The sequence below is a fragment of the Myotis brandtii genome, unplaced genomic scaffold (genome assembly GCF_000412655.1).
Source record: "Myotis brandtii unplaced genomic scaffold, ASM41265v1 scaffold986, whole genome shotgun sequence".
In the NCBI taxonomy this organism is placed as follows: Eukaryota; Metazoa; Chordata; class Mammalia; order Chiroptera; family Vespertilionidae; genus Myotis; species Myotis brandtii.
The window spans coordinates 1,278,155-1,278,742 of NW_005372102.1; the positions used below are offsets into that span (position 1 = coordinate 1,278,155).

Consider the following 588-nt stretch of genomic DNA (forward strand, 5'->3'; position numbering starts at 1 on the left):
GTGGTCGGGGACGCGCCGTCGGGGCCGGCGGCGGTGTGCTTCTCGCTGAGCGTGCGTGTGCGCAGCTTGGCCACGCGGTAGATGCGCGCGTAGACCAGGACCATGATGAGGCAGGGCGCGAAGAAGGAGCCGATGCAGGACGACAGGATGTACCAGGTCTCGTCGTTGAGGCCGCACTGAGGGTAGGCGGCGCCGTCGGGCTGGCGGTAGAGCGAGACGAGCGGTGGGAAGGAGATGACGGCCGAGATGAGCCACACGGCCACGATGGTGGCCTTGACGCGGCGCGGCGTGCGCTTCAGGTTGTACTCCACGGCCTGCGTCACGGACCAGTAGCGGTCCAGGCTGATGGCGCACAGGTGCACGATGGACGAGGTGCAGAAGAGCACGTCGAGCGCCAGGTACACGCCGCACCACACCTGCCCGAAGTACCAGTAGGCCATGAGCTCGTTGGCCAGAGAGAAGGGCATGACCAGTGTGGCCACCAGGATGTCGGCCGAGGCCAGTGACACCAGGAACAGGTTCTGGGGGGCACGCAGCGCGCGGCTGGTCAGCACCGCGATCACCACCAGCACGTTGCCCACCACGGTG

The 588-nt window shown here is 67.3% G+C and overlaps 1 protein-coding gene across 1 annotated transcript in view; it reads right to left on the minus strand.

The window, feature by feature from the left end:
- Positions 1-587, minus strand: part of ADRA2C (adrenoceptor alpha 2C) — a gene marked incomplete at its 5' end in the record, with an annotated part of 10,693 nt that extends 10,106 nt beyond the window's left edge. Inside the window, one exon of the mRNA XM_005886463.2 lies at positions 3-587. Within this exon, the coding sequence (XP_005886525.1) occupies positions 3-587 (585 nt within the window). The remainder of the gene's footprint in view (positions 1-2) is intronic.
- Position 588: the final 1 nt, after the last annotated feature.